The sequence below is a fragment of the Bombina bombina genome, chromosome 7, assembly GCF_027579735.1.
Source record: "Bombina bombina isolate aBomBom1 chromosome 7, aBomBom1.pri, whole genome shotgun sequence".
Classification (NCBI taxonomy): Eukaryota; Metazoa; Chordata; class Amphibia; order Anura; family Bombinatoridae; genus Bombina; species Bombina bombina.
Window position 1 is genome coordinate 169,393,254 of NC_069505.1, and position 17,217 is coordinate 169,410,470.

Below are 17,217 nucleotides of genomic sequence, written 5' to 3' on the forward strand. Positions count from 1 at the left end.
GTTAGATTCAATCCTTCAACCTCTGGTTTTGAGACTGTCTCCAGTTGGCTAACTATTGATGTGGTTTCTCTATACTCCATGCCACATGAAGGCCTGCGGGCAATAGAGTATTTTTTTTTAAATATCATACTGATTATACGGGAAAAATATTTTATATATATAATATTATATTAAATTTAAAGAGTGACAAAATTTCTACTTAATCACAACTTTTTTGAGTTTGAGGGGATATTGTATCTCCAGAGGTGCGGAACAGCTATGGGGGCTAAGTTTCCCCCTCGTTCGCCAATCTTTTTTTAGGTTGGTGGTAGCTGTTCTGCATCCTTAGAGATAAAAATCCCTTCAGAGAAAAGAACTCTCTCTATTATCGCTTCATCAATTACTTGATTTTTATATGGGAAGGGTCATATGAACAAGCGGCATCTTTTGTCGACTATCCCAATGTTAATAATCTTGGTCTAAAATTTACTTTTGAGTATCAGAAAGAACAAATGAATTACCTTGATGTAACATTGAAAGGGACGAACACCAATAAGGTCTATACTCCGGTCTATCGAAAACCTATAGCGGGCATTTCTTTGCTCCATGTTTGAAGCAGTCATCCGAGACATGTCCCTTATGCGGTGGCTAAGGAACAGTTTGTGAGACTTAAACGTAGTTGTTCTTTACGTAGTGATTATATAACAGAGGCAGAAAAGTTAACAACACGTCTCAAAGAAAGGTGTTACCCGAATGAAGTAATTAGAAGAGCTAAATGTTAGGTAGATCAAATGGACAGGAATACCCTCTTACAGGATAAACAGAAAGCTCAGGATCTTAACAGAAACTTCTTACAGTGCACAATACCATGAGATCTGTAGGATTGTTCGCAAACACTTTGCCCTGCTTTCTACGGATGACTACGACCACACGGCCGAAAACGCGTAAATCATATCTGATTCACACCTCTGCACCCTTGTGAGAGCCGCCGTAGCTCATTTTAATTTGTGGACTAAAATTCAAGTTTTATTGTAAGCTTTTTTTTCTTCAATCTGTATGGACTTCACCACAGATACAGGTGCAGTTCCTGTCGCTGGTCAAAACACAGCCTCTTCTGGCCACTCTTTTCAGACAATGATTCGGCAGTGTCTCTACAAACTAAATCAAATTAATATTAATACTGCATCAGTAAGGTCTCTCCCTCGCAGAAATTTTAAGGCAGGCAGAGGTTTCTAGATGTGCTGTCCAAGCTCCTCTTAATAAGGACAGAGAAATGGGAAACTAATTGCAGAAGATGACACATCATGCTTACTTCCCTTCGCAATCTGAAGATGTCCATCAGTGCCATTAGCTAAGAATTAGCAGAAACCAGTGGGACTCAGATACACCCATCTACTGTACGTAGAAGTCTGGTCACAAGTGGTCTTCATGGAAGACTTGTGACCAAAAAGCCAAACCTCTCATGTGGAAACAAGGCCAAGTGACTCAGATATGCACAGAAGCACAGGAACTGGGGTACAGAATTAATGTCAGCAGGTGCTCTGGACTGATGGGTCAAAATCTGAAATATTTGGTTGTAGCAGAAGGCAGTTTGTTCACCAAAGTGCTGGAGAGCTGTACAAGAATGAGTGTCTTCAGGCAACAGTGAAGCGTGGTGGAAGTTATTTGCACATTTCTGCAAATGGATTTGGGGATTTGGTCTCCTCAATGCTGAGAAGTACAGGCAGATACTTTATGCATCATGCAATACCATCAGAGATGCATCTGATTGGCCCCAAATGTATTCTGCAGCATGACAACAACCGCAAATATACAGCCCAAAGTCATTAAGAACTATTTTCAGCAAAAAGAAGGAATCCTGGCAGTGATAAGATGCCCCCCACAGAGCCCTGATCTCAACATCATCAAGCCTGTCTAGGATTACATGAAGAGACAGAAGTAGCTAAGGCTGCCTAAATCCACAGAAGAACTCTGGTTCTTCAAGATGTTTGGAACAACCTACCTGCCGAGTCCCTTAAACTGTATGCAAGTGTACCTAGAAGAATTAATGCTGTTTTGAAGGCAGAGTGGTCACACCAAATATTGATTTGATTTAGATCTTTCTTCTGTATATTCACTTTAATAAAAACAAAAATAAACAAATAGCATTTCTATTATTTTTTGTTAAAGCATTCTTACTTTATAGCATTTTTTCACACCTGACTAAATATTTTGCACTATGTGTACATAGATAGTGTGGGACACCCATACGTGTCTTGGGGACTCTAAACCAGGGCCTAATTTTAAGGCACCAGTGGCACCCTGTCTCCTGGGTTTGTCGAGCCCTGCCATAGTGTGTTCCCAGTGACTTGTTCTACCACCCGCAGTGTATTAAATGTATAGGACAATGCTCCTTTCTGTTTATTTTTGTATTTTAAATAACTCTGTTTGCCCATTCCAACCACCCATTGTTCGCAAAAATTGCATTAGCGAAAGTGCGGACCTGCTTATCTTAACTCATTTTCTCTATATATACGATGGGTAATAAATAGGTAATGACATTTTTATCATAGGTAGTGGTCCAATGAGTAAAACCAATTATTTAAATTGCAAAAATAAAACTTAGGGAGCATTTCCCAGTCCATTTAATACCATGCAGCTGCTATAACAAGTCACTGATTAAGGGGAAAATACTGTAAAGTATTCCATTGAATTATTCAGAAAGTTTGTATACTCCATTGCAAATTGCAGGTTATTTTAGGTGTGAGAGTAACTGAAAGGTTCCTCTTAAGCCCTTAAGAGCAAAGCTTCAGTTTGCTCAGTGGTTCCATAGTAGAATCATTTCTTCATTGGTCATTTATTAGGGTTTAATAAAACTATAAGCTGTTGCCCCAAAGCCCTTGTTTTAAAAAATGTATGGGATAGTAGCCTGCTCAGCGTATACATATTTCCTTAATCTTATGTGTTTGCAAAATGTCACATTAACTGGATCAATAGCCAAAATAAACAATACTGTCAAAGGGGCAGGGAACCAGGAAGCCATTGTTCCTTAAATTCTAGGTCTGGCTCATAAAACTTTGGAATATTCTACATATAAAATAATACTGTGTCTTCTAAATTTTAAATGAATCTGACATCCTCTTAAAAGGGATTATTTGTTGTTTAAAGTAGAGAGAATAGAAATCAAGGTCAATGGTGTAGGTCTTGCGTGTTCGGAATAATAATTTCATGATTTGGATAGAACATACAATTTTAACCAAATTTCCAATTTACTTCTATTATCAAATTTTGCTTCATTTTCTTTGTATCCTTTGTTAATGGACCAGCAATGCACTACTCGTAGCTAGCTGAACACATCTGGTGAGCCAATGACAAGAGGCAATTATCATCAAGCAACCAGCAGCAGCTGGCTCTAAAAAGTGTGCATTGTTGCTCCTGGACCTTCCTAGGTATGCTTTTCAACAAAGGATATCAAGAGAATGAAGCAAATCTGATGTCAAAAGTAAAATTGGAAAGTTGTTTAAAATGGCATGCTCTGCCTCAATATGAAAAAGAACATTTGGGTTTCATGCAGAGATTGTTTTTTTTAAAGGACAGTGTTCTCAAAAACATTTTTGTCATCTCTATATTAAAAGTAGCATTTAAGTGTGTAATTGTTGTTGTTTTTTCCTGAAAAAATGTGAATTAAAAGTTGGATAAATAGAAACTAATATAACTATCAGTTGTGTACTTCCTGCTAAGTCTTATTAGCCAATAACCACTTCCTGCTAATGATCTGATTGGTTGATAGCTACGATAAATTATAATGCAGTTGATAATAGTGTACTAGATTATTTTTACATTTTAATCACCTTTTGTCTTCACCTTGTTTTTAAATGTTTAATATGTTTAAATGTTCCTCTTACCTATAGATGACAGATTTATTTTTTACTTACAGTCTCGCTTTACAATGCTGAATTGTAAAATTAGTTACAATATATAAGCAATGCTAACAAGTGAAGTAAAAGGGGGACGTGTTTTTAAAGGGACATGAAACCCAACATTTTCCTTTCATGACTCAAATAGAGCATGCAATTTTAAGCAACTTTCTTATTTGCTTTCGTTGTCACATCTTTTTGTTCTCTTGGTATCTGCTGTTGAAAAGCAGGGATGTAAGCTCAGGAACGTGCACGTGTCTGGAGTACTATATGGCAGCAGCTCTGCAAGAATGTTATTCATTTACAAGAGCACTAGATGGCAGCACTGATTCCTGCCATGTAGTGCTCTAAAGTGTATCTAAGCATCATGGGAAATGTAGTTCCAAAACATCTGGGTTGCCAAGGTTGCTGACCCCTGCTCTAAACACCTACCTAGGTATCTCTTCAACAAAGAATGCCATGCTAATGAAGCAAATTCTTTTTTTTAAATCTATCTGTCTGAATCACAAAGGAAATGGTTGGGTTTCATATCCTTTTAATATTACTTTCTCCTACATTGGTGTGTCCGGTCCACGGCTTCATCCTTACTTGTGGGATATTCTCTTCCCCTACAGGAAATGGCAAAGAGAGCACACAGCAAAGCTGTCCATATAGCCCCCCCTCTGGCTCCGCCCCCCAGTCATTCTCTTTGCCGCTCTGAACAAGTAGCATCTCCACGGGGATGGTAAAGAGTATGTGGTGTTAGTTGTAGTTTTATTTCTTCTATCAAGAGTTTGTTATTTTAAAATAGTGCCGGTTTGTACTATTTACTCTACAACAGAAAGTGATGAAGAGTTCTGTTAAAAGAGGAGTATGATTTTAACACCAGTAACTAAAATCCATTGCTGTTCCCACACAGGACTGTTGAAACCAGAGAACTTCAGTTGGGGGGAACAGTTTGCAGACTTTTCTGCTCCAGGTATGACCAGTCTCTTTTCTAACAAGACATAGTAATGCTAGAAGACTGTCAGTTTTCCCTTATGGGATCGGTAAGCCATTTTCTTAGACTCAGCAACAGAATTAAGGCTTATAAAATGAGCTCTATGCTGGTTGACACTTTTGTGGGCTAAATCGATTGGTTTATATAGTATTTATATGACATTTGGAGTGTTTTGTGAGTTTGGAAACACTTTGGGAACGTTTTTATTACGCCTGGCAGTTGTTTAGACGCCTAATCTAGTCAGGAAGGCCCCTTCACTCTGGTATGCAGAGGGAGGAGGCCTCATTTTCGCGCCTCAGTTGCGCAGTTACTTCTAGAGGCAGTGCATGCAGCTTCATGTGAGAGGGTCCTGTGGCTGAAAAACAGACTCAGGAAGGCTTATTTCTGTGGTGAATAACCCCTAAGCAAGGTAAAAGCCGCAGCAAAGTCTGTGGCAGGGACTGTAGTGTGTTTAAACTGGTAAATTGAACAATTGGTTTGCTAATTTAAGGGTTTAGAGACTTGAAATTTGGTGTGCAATACTTTCAAAGCATTAAGACACTGGGGTGTAAATTTTGTTAAGATCGGATATTTCCTTCATAGTTTTTCAAACATTCAGAAATAAAGTGTGCTCTTTTTATTATTTAAAGAGACAGTAACGGTTTTGTTTAAAAACGTTTTTATTGCATTAATAGCCTGCCTAAATCTGTCTAACATGTCTGTACCATCACATAGCATATGTTCTGTGTGTATGGAGGCCAAGGTGGTTCCCCCTTTAAATGTATGTGAAAATTGTGCCATGGCGTCCAAACAAAGTAAGGACAGTACTGTCACATTTAATAAGGTTGCCCAAGATGATTCTTCAAATGAAAGGTAGTGGGGATAGCTCATCATCCTCTCCTTCTGTGTCAACACCAGTTTTGCCCGCGCAGGCGACACCTAGTACATCTAGTGCGCCAATGCTTGTTACTATGCAGCAATTAACTGCAGTAATGGATAATTCTATAGCAAATCTTTTATCCAAACTGCCAGCATTTTCCAGAAAGCGTGATTGCTCAGTTTTAAATACAGAGGATGAGCAAGTTGGCGCTGACGATAATTTATCTGTTATACCCTCACATCAGTCTGAATTGGCAGTGAGGGAGGGTCTGTCTGAGGGAGAAATTTCTGATTCAGGAAAAGTTTCTCAGCAGGCAGAACCTGATATCGTGGCATTTAAATTTAAGTTAGAACATCTCCGCGCCCTACTTAAGGAGGTGCTAACTACTCTTGATGATTGTGACTCTTTGGTGATTCCAGAGAAGTTGTGCAAAATGGACAAACTCTTAGAGATCCCTGTGCACGCTGATGCCTTTCCGATACCCAAGAGGGTGGTGGACATAGTGACTAAGGAGTGGGAGAAGCCAGGTATACCTTTTGTTCCACCTCCTATATTTAAGAAAATGTTCCCCATTGTCGACCCCAGAAGGGACGCATGGCAAACGGTCCCTAAGGTTGAGGGGGCAGTTTCAACGTTAGCCAAGCGCACAACTATTCCTATCGAGGACAGTTGCACTTTCAAATATCCTATGGATAAAAAATTGGAAGGATTGCTTAAAAAGATATTTGTTCAGCAAGGTTTCCTTCTTCAACCAATTTCGTGCATTATTCCTGTCACCACGGCGGCGTCTTTTTGGTTCGAGGAACTAGAAAATTCGCTCCAAAAGGAGACTCCATATGATGAAGTCATGGACAGAATTCACGCACTAAAGTTGGCTAATTCCTTTATTTTGGATGCCGCTTTTCAATTGGCTAAATTAGCGGCGAAAAATTCAGGTTTTGCAATAGTGGCGCGCAGAGCGCTTTGGCTAAAATCTTGGTCGGCGGATGTGTCGTCCAAAACAAAATTGCTTAATATTCCTTTCAAAGGTAAGACCCTTTTCGGGCCGGAATTGAAGGAGATTATTTCTGACATCACTGGGGGAAAGGGCCATGCCCTCCCACAGGATAGGCCTTTCAAGGCTAAGAACAAGTCTAATTTTCGTTCCTTTCGCAATTTCAGGAACGGACCGACTCCTAACTCTGCAGCCTCTAGATAAGAGGGTAACGCTTCCCAGCCTAAACCAGCATGGAAACCATTGCAAGGCTGGAACAAGGGTAAACAGGCCAAGAAGCCTGCTGCTGCTACCAAGACAGCATGAAGGGGTAGCCCCCGATCCGGGACCGGATCTAGTAGGGGGCAGACTTTCTCTCTTTGCTCAGGCTTGGGCAAGAGATGTTCCTGATCCCTGGGCACTAGAAATAGTCTCTCAGGGGTATCTTCTAGAGTTCAAGGAACTTCCTCCAAGGGGAAGGTTCCACATGTCTCGCTTATCTTCAGACCAGATAAAGAGACAGGCATTCTTACATTGCATAGGAGACCTATTAAAGATGGGAGTGATACACCCAGTTCCAACAGCAGAACAAGTTCTGGGTTTTTACTCAAACCTGTTTGTAGTTCCCAAAAAAGAGGGAACTTTCAGGCCAATTCTGGATTTAAAAATTCTAAACAAATTCCTCAGAGTTCCATCATTCAAAATGGAAACCATTCGGACGATTTTACCAACAATCCAGGAGGGTCAATATATGACTACCGTGGACTTAAAGGATGCGTACCTGCATATTCCTGTCCACAAAGATCATCATCAGTTCCTGAGGTTCGCCTTTCTGGACAAACATTACCAGTTCGTGGCCCTTCCTTTCGGTTTAGCCACTGCCCCCAGAATTTTCACAAAGGTGCTAGGGTCCCTTCTAGCGGTTCTAAGGCCGAGGGGCATTTCTGTAGCACCTTACCTAGACGACATTCTAATCCAAGCGTCGTCCCTTTCCAAAGCAAGGGCTCATACAGACATTGTTTTAGCCTTTCTCAGGTCTCACGGGTGGAAGGTGAACGTAGAAAAGAGTTCCCTGTCCCCGTCCACAAGGGTTCCTTTTCTGGGAACAATAATAGATTCTGTAGAAATGAAGATTTTTCTGACAGAGGTCAGAAAGTTAAAGCTTCTAAACACTTGTCAAGTTCTTCAATCTATTCCTCAGCCTTCCATAGCTCAGTGCATGGAGGTAATAGGATTAATGGTTGCAGCAATGGACGTGGTTCCTTTTGCTCGAATTCATCTAAGACCATTACATCTGTGCATGCTCAAACAGTGGAATGGGGATTATGCAGACTTGTCTCCCCAGATTCAAGTAGACCAGGTAACCAGAGATTCACTCCGCTGGTGGTTGACTCAGGATCACCTGTCTCAGGGAATGAGTTTCCGCAGACCAGAGTGGGTCATTGTCACGACCGACGCCAGTCTCTTAGGCTGGGGCGCGGTCTGGGACTCCCTGAAAGCTCAGGGTCTATGGTCTCGGGAAGAGTCTCTAATCCCGATAAACATTTTGGAACTGAGAGCGATATTCAATGCGCTCCTGGCTTGGCCTCAACTAGCGAAGGCCAGATTCATAAGATTTCAGTCGGACAACATGACGACTGTAGCGTACATCAATCATCAGGGGGGAACAAAGAGTTCCTTGGCGATGAGAGAGGTATCCAAGATTATCAAATGGGCGGAGGATCACTCCTGCCATCTATCTGCAATACACATCCCAGGAGTAGACAACTGGGAGGCGGATTATTTGAGTCGTCAGACTTTCCGTCCGGGGGAGTGGGAACTCCACCCGGAGGTCTTTGCCCAGTTAACTCAACTATGGGGCATTCCAGAGATGGATCTGATGGCGTCTCGTCAGAACTCCAAGGTTCCTTGCTACGGGTCCAGATCAAGGGATCCCAAGGCGACGCTAGTGGACGCATTGGTGGCGCCTTGGTCGTTCAATCTAGCTTATATGTTTCCACCGTTCCCTCTCCTTCCCAGGCTTGTAGCCAGGATCAAACCGGAGAAGGCCTCGGTGATTCTAATAGTTCCTGCATGGCCACGCAGGACTTGGTATGCAGACCTGGTGAATATGTCATCGGCTCCACCATGGAAGCTACCTTTGAGACAGGATCTTCTAGTACAAGGTCCATTCGAACATCCAAATCTAGTCTCTCTGCAACTGACTGCTTGGAAATTGAACGCTTGATTCTATCTAAGCGTGGGTTTTCAGATTCAGTTATAGATACTCTGGTTCAAGCCAGAAAACCTGTGACTAGGAAAATTTACCATAAGATATGGCAAAAATATATCTGTTGGTGCGAATCCAAGGGATTCTCCTGGAGTAAAATTAAAATTCCTAGGATACTTTCCTTTCTCCAAGAGGGTTTGGATAAAGGTTTGTCAGCTAGTTCTCTAAAGGGACAGATATCTGCTCTGTCTGTTTTGTTACACAAACGTCTGGCAGCCGTGCCAGATGTGCAGGCGTTTGTACAGGCGTTAGTCAGAATCAAGCCTGTCTACAGACCTATGACTCCTCCATGGAGTTTAAACTTAGTTCTTTCAGTTCTTCAAGGGGTTCCGTTTGAACCCTTACATTCCATAGATATCAAGTTACTATCTTGGAAAGTTCTGTTTTTGGTTGCTATTTCTTCTGCCAGAAGAGTTTCTGAATTGTCTGCTTTGCAGTGTACTTCACCCTATTTGGTATTCCATTCTGATAAGGTAGTTTTACGTACCAAGCCTGGTTTTCTTCCAAAAGTGGTTTCCAACAGGAATATTAACCAGGAAATAGTTGTTCCTTCTCTGTGTCCGAATCCAGTTTCGAAGAAGCAACGTTTGTTACACAACCTAGATGTGGTCCGTGCTTTAAAATTCGATTTAGAAGCAACAAAGGATTTCAGACAGACATCATCCTTGTTTGTCGTTTATTCTGGTAAGAGGAGAGGGCAGAAAGCTACTGCTACCTCTCTTTCCTTTTGGCTGAAAAGCATCATCCGATTGGCTTATGAGACTGCCGGAAGGCAGCCTCCTGAACGAATTACAGCTCACTCTACTAGAGCTGTGGCTTTCACATGGGCCTGATCAAATCTGTAAGGCAGCGACTTGGTCTTCTCTGCATACTTTTGCCAAATTTTACAAATTCGATACTTATGCTTCTTCGGAGGCTGTTTTTGGGAGAAAGGTTTTGCAAGCTGTGGTGCCTTCCGTTAAGGTTACCTGACTTGTTCCCTCCCTTCATCCGTGTCGTAAAGCTTTGCTATTGGTTCCCACAAGTAAGGATGAAGCCGTGGACCGGACACACCAATGTAGGAGAAAACAGAATTTATGTTTACCTGATAAATTTCTTTCTCCTACGGTGTGTCCGGTCCACGGCCCGCCCTGGCTTTTAGTCAGGTTTAAAATTTTTATTTCTGTACACTACAGTCACCACGGCACCCTATAGTTTCTCCTTTTTCTCCTAACCGTCGGTCGAATGACTGGGGGGGCGGAGCCAGAGGGGGGGGCTATATAGACAGCTTTGCTGTGTGCTCTCTTTGCCATTTCCTGTAGGGGAAGAGAATATCCCACAAGTAAGGATGAAGCCGTGGACCGGACACACCGTAGGAGAAAGAAATGTATCAGGTAAACATAAATTCTGTTTTCTTTTGTAGGTCGTATAATAAAAATATATAGCTTCCAATATTGTTAATTTTTCAGGTGTTTAATGTTTTCCCAGCTATTATCTTTTTACATTGTTATAATAGCCTATATTTACTTTTGCAGGAAACCTTGGAAGACATAGATAAAAATGGAGATGGGTTTGTTGATCAAGATGAGTATATTGGTAAGATATTTCTTTCTTTTTTTTTTTTTTTCTCTGCTTTGTAGGGATTGTTTGTTTGTAAATGGATAAAAAGAAAACCATCACTTCTGCTTATGTTGAACTTAAAGTGAATGTAAATTTTGATGCTAAAATGCCCGTTTTTTAAAAATTTGATTAAAAACAGGGGCACTTTAATTCATCAAAATTTACATTTCACTCGTGTTGTGAAAAAAAACTTACCTTTTAATCTTGACAGCAGCTCCAGCTTCCTCCACCGGTCGCAAAGCCTCTTCCTGGGTCTAAATGAGGAATCCGGCTTCCTCCAATCACAGCGTTGAATCAGACCCTGTGATTGGAGGATGACCTATTCATTATTTCTGACATCAGAAATGGCTTGCAACGACCGGAGGAAGCTGGAGCTGCTGTGAAGTTTAATTAAGGTAAGTTGTTTTTTTTTTCACAACAGGAGTGAAATGTAAATTTTGATGAATTAAAGTGCCCCTGTTTTTAATCGAATTTTTAAAAACCGGGCACTTTAGCATCAAAATGTACATTAACTTTAAAGGGATAGTAAAGTCAAAATTAATTCAGAGTATGCAAATTCAAAAGAAATTTCCAATTTATTTCCATAATAAAATGTGTTTAATTCCCTTGTATCCTTTGTTGAAGAGTAACCCTAGGTAGACTCAAAGGAGCTCAGGACAGTTGTTTAAATGTGCATGCCCTATCTGAATTATAAAAGTTTAATTCAATTTTGAATAAATACTTGGGGCTAGATTACAAGTGGAGCGCATTTAATAGAGCAGGATGTGTTATTCTTTGTGACCTTGTGCAAAGAATATTAGAGCTCATAACAAGTGGCAATACAAGATCATGCTGGAGACCTGATATAAAGTCTTAATGCTTTAAAATCTGGGTAACAAAGCACATGAAAAGTATATTAAAATAAAGTATTTCACTTCTATTTAACATTAAATGTAAAATAATTGATTTTATAGGGATATGGTATATGATCCTAGGGGCTCGATTTATCAAGCAGCGGATGATGCTTCCAACCTACTCCGCTTCAGGTGTGCCTGAAGTCGAAGTTACGAAGCAGCGGTAGTAAGACCGCTGCTCCTTAACTCATCCGCCACCTCTGAGGCAGCGGACAGCAATCAGCCTGCTCGGATACGATCGGGTTGATTGACACCTCCTGCTAGCAGCTGATTGGCCGCGAATGTGAAGGGGGCGGCATTGCACAAGCATTTCACTAGAAATGCTTGTGCAATGATAAATGTGAGGAATTTAGCACACTTCCACTAACCAACATGCAGATGTTCGCATGCCCTAGACTTTTGTTTGAGCACTAAAATATTACTTATAATTTGTAATATGAATTCTAATGCTTGCGTTCAAGCAATGTCAGCGCACAAATATTTTTGCACGCCACTTGTAATCTAGCCCTTGATGGTCTATCTGTAATTGATGAACAAACTAAAGGCTCTTTTATTCTTCCAAACTTTTTAATGAATGTTTAATCAAGTTTGCACCAATGTAGCACTCGGTCACAGCATTCTGAAAAGGCAACACTTACACGGGTCTGCTGTTCCTGCAAGCATGTTACATCTGTTGGTCATGCCTTTTTTCTTTTATCTGCTGCACATGCCTGCCTATTGAGCCAGGTGGACATGACCTTCCTATAGTGCCTGTCAACTGTATACTGCCCATAGAATGTGATGACCACTATCAGTCTACTGACCATTTTCCTTATTGGTTAGTGCCTTCTTTCCCTGATTTAACAGAAGATACCAACTCATTACCACTAGCTAACAATCCCTATTGGACTCGCAGTCCACCTCTAGCCACAAAACTCTAGATCAAGGATGGCCAACTGATGGACCATGGGCTACATATGGCCCTCTGTATCAGTATTTGCAGCCCTGAAGAAAAAGGAGACCTAAGAATGTGTGCCATAATCTTTGTTCACCAGGAAAAAAAAAAAAAATGTGGGTGTGTGCTAAATGGATGAACAAGGTGACCACAACTCAAAAGTGTCCTCTGGAGGGGTGAATAGTAGATAGTTTGCATTGTAACCTTACCTTAATCTGACCCTTTGCTGCGGGACATGTTTAGGAAATTTCTTATTATTTTTGTTTCCTAGCGATACATTTTATACGGAGCCTTAAAATATTGATCTGAGGCCCTTACATGTAATGAGTTTGGCCACCAATAATCTAGATTATGAGGCACAGAGAAACTTATGTAGATAAGTAGCTGAAAAAGGGGACAGACAAAACAGAGAGGCCAAGGGGTAATAGACTTAAAGAGAGCAGTAGAGATGCATACAAAGATGAGACCATACAGAGAAACAAGCTGTAGTCAAATATATGAAGGGGCTAATATTTGCAAATGAGTGTAATCGGGCGGGGATCAACAATCGCTTATTCCCCTTCTATAATCTTAATATGCATCAAACAAAGTCACCTTTTTCATTAAAATAATATTCTTTAAAATATTATAAGACAGTGCACATCAGACAGGAAATGCGCTTTCTCAATGTCTTTAATATGTTATGTTTATCTTTTTACTACACTTAAACAGTGATTTCAGCAAAACTAATTAAAACTATTTTGATTCCCTTATAAAGTATCAAATTATAAAAAGCATATTTCATTGAGAAACTGCAGCAATTTCCTTGCATTTAAACTATAATCTCTATGCAAAATAAACTATTACACCATAAGAATTTACCGTTTTTGCGTACAGCATGCATTTGAGGAGTGTTCACGTCTTCTGAAGTTTGAATAAAAGAATGTGCAGTGCAAAAAAAAAAAAAAAAAAGGATTTAAAATCTCAAAATCAATTTCTGGAAAAAATCAAAAATCGACCTAATTGTTAGTGTGCAGTTTGGCATGTATGAAATGCAGGTAGTGTGGTGATATTTTCCCATTAAACCAATTAAGAGCAATCAAGACTTGTTGGCGCTCTTGCTCCAAAACTTTATTTCCTGCAGCTAGAGAACATTATTACAAAGAAAAAATAAAGTTCGAGAACAACTGCTACTAACACACTGTCAAAGTCAGACCTTGTTTTTTATATATACATCTGATTTGAAATAATGCAGGTGCGCCGAAAATAGAGACATAATTGAGCCCTTTTGTATATGATGAAATGAAGCAGAAATAAAGTGGGAATATAAGAGGAAGCAAAGCGGTCTCCCAAGATGTTTAATTGGCTTTTGGCAATTAAAATGTTTCTTTGGTCAAACTTCACTCCCAGTCGGTGCTGATCTATTGCCCTGCTGTTCGCTCCACAAGAGTAAAGTGGTAGAGATTGTATGCATTGTTAGTACACAATGTCACGTTGCTACAGGAGTCAACTCCCCTACTCTGTAATGACAGGATTCGTGTTCCCCAAGTGGTTTCAGTAATAGAGAGAGGTAACATAATTTAATTTAGGTGTTGATGAAGAATGTGGTTTTCTCAGCAGTAGGCAATGTGAGGGGAAAAAACTGACATTCAGTTATTTGCAGTTTTGAAGAAAAAAAAAATATGTCAGTTCAGGTTTGACATAATGAAACCTTTCTTTCTTGTCTGATAATCTGTTTTGCAATCTCACAAATCTAACGTCATTGTGCCCATTTAATGAACTGTGTTTTTTATTTTTTTTCCTTTTTTTTTTTACATTTTTAAACTATACTTAGTCTTTGATTAGTTTTTATATATGGTAATAATAGAAAATTACTGTTTTCTCGATAATTAAAGTTCAGCCGGTGACACTACCTATTGTACAATTACAAAACCGTTGTCAGTATTTATTAGTGTGTAAATTCTGTCTGAGAACAATACAACGTGCCATTGTTGACTATTACACTGACAACTATATCAGTGTTAAATTGAAAGGACAAATCTAGTTTTATTCAGATTAAAAATGTGTCTTTGGATAAAAAAATAAATGAATTCTCTTCTTTAAAGATGCAAATAAGTCCAGAATTAAACCTACAAGGATGTCTTTGAGATGTTTAACTCCTTGAGGACCGGAAATTTAAAAAAAACTTGCCCACAAGTACCGGCAAATTTTTAGCATTTTTGCTATCACTCCATTTAAACAGAAATAGTTTTGTTTTTTGTTTTTTTTGTATTTACCTATCCAAACTATATATATATATATATATATATATATATATATATATATATATATATATATATATATATATATATATATATTTTATTTTTTTTAGTAGACAAGCCAAGGTATTGATCTAGGCTGATTTTGGTATATTTCATGCCACCATTTTGCCACCAAATGCAATCATATAAAAAAAATAATTTTTTTGCAAATTTTGTGTTTCTCACTGAAAATATTTACATACCGCTTGTCCAGTCATAACACAATCGGTTGTAAAAGCTTCTCTGGGATCCCCTTTGTTCAGAAATAGCAGGAATAAATGGCTTTGCCATTGTTTTCGATAATTAGAAGGCCACTAAATGCAGCTGTGCATCACACTTGTGAAATTCCTGGCTGTGAAGGGGTTAATTTAGTTGTCTGCCAATATGAAGTTTTTTGGGCTTTTTTTTTTTTTTTGCAGTATAGGATCCCCCCTTGCCCTCCCACTTCACTGATCCCTCCCAAACAGCTCTCTTACCCTCCCCCTTTCCAATAGTGTCCTCCATCTTAGGTACTGTCTGCCAGTACTCAGTTTACATTAATTTATTATTTATATTCATAAATAAAACACATTTTGTGTAGTGGCCCCTCCCCCCTCCAAGTGATCATGTGTAGGGCTGCTCTCCCCCCTCTCTTATTAGCTCCATTTATCCCAATTTTAGATCCATCTCTACCCTGACAATCTCTTTCTGTAGCATAGGGAACCCTTCACTCCTGCCACCACCGGTAATGGGGCACTCATTTGCCTCCCTCCTTAACGGCACTACCACAGCAGATACAGACAATGACACTGTCTGTATCGCCGATCTGGCTTCATATGGTAAAGGGAACATAATCAATGCTCCCTTACAATAGAAGGGAAATGCCTTCTGCCTCCCAGCTGCAGTCTCGGCTGTCTAAGCTATCGGAAAGGACTGCAGCATGCGCCTCTGTGTTGGACATAGGTTACTAATCAGCTTATTATGTCACCTTTGCTCCAGTTCACCCTGGCAAAGAATTCTGACCTTATCCTCTAACAGTTTAGGTAGAGAAATATTCAAAATTTCAGACTTTGAATAGTTGATACAAAAATTGAATAGTTTGTTAAACATATCAAGTTCTGTCATTAGAGCAGGAATAGATGATACAGGATCAGAGAGTGAAAATAAAATATCATTGGCAAATGATATCCTGAAAATCTGGCCTTTTAGGGAGTTCTGAGGACAGGTTTGAAAATCACAGAGCTAAAATAAAAATATAACAAAATACATGCAAAACATATTAAAATATAGTATTACACAGTGCCATAGCCACTTACCTGACCGAAGCACCCCTCCAATGTCTTACCAGCATGATGTATCCAGTAGAGAGCCCATCCAGTGCTTGTACATGTCACATTCAGTGTGATTAAATCTTTTTTCTGATTTTCTTCTTACTTAATGAATCGGCATCAGGGGTTAAAGGGACACTGTATCCAAAAATTTTCTTTCATGATTCAGATTGAGCATGAAATTATAAGCAACTTTCTAATTTACTCCTATTATCAAATTTTCTTCTTTCTCTTGGTATCTTTATTTGAAATGCAAGAATGTAAGTTTAGATGCCGGCCCATTTTTGGTGAACAACCTGGGTTGTCCTTGCTGATTGGTGGATAAATTCATCCACCAATAAAAAAAGTGCTGTCCAGAGTACTGAAACCAAAAAAAAAGCTTAGATGCCTTCTTTTTCAAATAATGATAGCAAGAGAACGAAGAAAAATTGATAATAGGAGTAAATTAGAAAGTTGCTTAAAATTGCATGCTCTTTCTGAATTACAAAATACATTTTTTGGGTACAGTGTCCCTTTAAGGGTTTCACATTGGTCTGAGTTCCATAAAAAAATTTTTTTTTTTTTTTAAGCAAATAGCTGGAGCACCTCTATCTTTAGCCTAACCTCATGGGAGGTCAAGAACAAACCGAAGAGAGAGGGGAGGCGGGAAGGGATTAAAGCTCTTGTGTGGGCTCTCAGCCTTCTCTTAGTGGCGGGAAGTATATTCTACATGTTATGGAATTCCTTTGGACTCTTATCATACGAAAGAAATGTATGTTCATTATTTAAATACATGTATAAATTGTTTTATGTTTATTATTGAAACAAATGTGTAAAGTATTTTAAAGTTTAAACACAACGTGTTTGACTGGGGAGGACTCAAATGTCTATATATATATATATATATATATATAAAAAAAATTAGAGATGTGCATTCAGAGGTTTCATGAACCTCTGAATGCGGAAGAAGGTGGTGCTTCGTGCCGCTCGGTTATTTTTGTTGCCAAATGCATTCGTGTGTTACAGCAACACACTACAATCTGTGTAAATCCAGATTTTAGCGTGTTGCTGTTGGACAAGATTTAATTCAGCAAAGAAAATAGCCGAGTGGCTATTTTTAAATATATTTATATATATATATTTTTAAACTATTGCTTTCACACACTCTAGCTTAGCGCACCTTAAGGTTATAGCTGGAGCGAAAGCCAGAAGAGGTTTTTTTTATCATGCCCCTTAGAAGTCTATGAGGTGAACGATTTAGCACAGCTGTG

The 17,217-nt window shown here is 39.4% G+C and overlaps 1 protein-coding gene across 2 annotated transcripts in view; it reads left to right on the forward strand.

Annotated features, from left to right (window-relative positions):
* The window catches only part of RCN1 (reticulocalbin 1), an 83,232-nt gene that overhangs the window by 43,393 nt on the left and 22,622 nt on the right, over positions 1–17,217 (forward strand). For both annotated transcript variants that reach the window (XM_053720402.1, XM_053720401.1), the window contains exon 5: positions 10,470–10,530. In XM_053720402.1, coding sequence (XP_053576377.1) covers positions 10,470–10,530 — 61 coding nt within the window. The remainder of the gene's footprint in view (positions 1–10,469; positions 10,531–17,217) is intronic.